At 61.8% G+C, this 1041-nt stretch overlaps 1 protein-coding gene across 1 annotated transcript in view; it reads left to right on the top strand.

The window, feature by feature from the left end:
- The window catches only part of FAM181B (family with sequence similarity 181 member B), a 1392-nt gene extending 648 nt beyond the window's left edge, over positions 1–744 (top strand). The window contains exon 2 of the mRNA XM_006926866.1: positions 197–744. Coding sequence (XP_006926928.1) covers positions 197–744 — 548 coding nt within the window. The remainder of the gene's footprint in view (positions 1–196) is intronic.
- The last annotated feature ends 297 nt before the right edge of the window (positions 745–1041 follow it).

Genomic DNA, 1041 nt, shown 5'->3' with positions numbered 1-1041 from the left:
CGCGTCGGGGCCGGGCGTGAGCTTGGGCGACTTGGAGAAGGGCGCCGACACCGTGGAGTTCTTCGAGCTGCTGGGGCCGGATTACGGCGCCAGCACAGAGACCGGCGTCTTACTCGCCGCCGAGCCTCTCGATGTGTTTCCCACTGGAGCCGCCGTCCTGCGGGGACCCCAGGAGCTGGAACCTGGCCTTTTTGAGCCTCCGCCGGCGGGCCGGGCGTGAGCTTGGGCGACTTGGAGAAGGGCGCCGACACCGTGGAGTTCTTCGAGCTGCTGGGGCCGGATTACGGCGCCAGCACAGAGACCGGCGTCTTACTCGCCGCCGAGCCTCTCGATGTGTTTCCCACTGGAGCCGCCGTCCTGCGGGGACCCCAGGAGCTGGAACCTGGCCTTTTTGAGCCTCCGCCGGCGATGGTGGGGAGCCTACTGTACCCCGAACCCTGGAGCGCCCCGGGCTGTCCCCCGACCAAGAAGCTGAACCTGGCTGTCCCCCGCGGCGCCTCGACCTTGAACGAGCCCTTGCGCTCCTTGTACCCCGCCGCCGCGGACTCTCCGGGAGGGGAGGACGGGACCGGCCTTTTGGCCTCTTTCGCCCCCTTCTTCTCAGACTGCGCCCTGTCCCCGCCGCCCCACCAGGTGTCTTACGATTACAGCGCGGGCTACGGCCGCACAGCTTTCTCTAGCCTTTGGAGACCCGACGGGGTTTGGGAAGGGGCTCCGGGAGAGGAGGGGGCACACCGGGACTGACTCGAGGGACTTTCCCTTCCATTAGAGACTACGGTGGGGAGTCCCACCTCTCCCGACCCCTCCTAAGCCTAAAGAGTGATTGGAAAATGCACGTGGAGATGAAGCGGGATTTAAAAATTCAATTAATAAAATAAACTTAAGAAAAAGAAATGAGGAGTTGGGGTTGTTTTAATCGCAGCCTCAGGTGTTTAAAAAAAAGGAAAAAAAGCCGTTCGTAGGTTCTTATTGGAACAGACGAGTCAAGGAGCCAAGAACCAAGACGAGGTTGGGGTAATGGGGTGGGGATTGCAGAAGGGT

Source organism: Pteropus alecto, unplaced genomic scaffold (genome assembly GCF_000325575.1).
Source record: "Pteropus alecto unplaced genomic scaffold, ASM32557v1 scaffold7, whole genome shotgun sequence".
NCBI lineage: Eukaryota > Metazoa > Chordata > Mammalia > Chiroptera > Pteropodidae > Pteropus > Pteropus alecto.
This window is presented reverse-complemented; position numbering and strand designations above follow the sequence as displayed.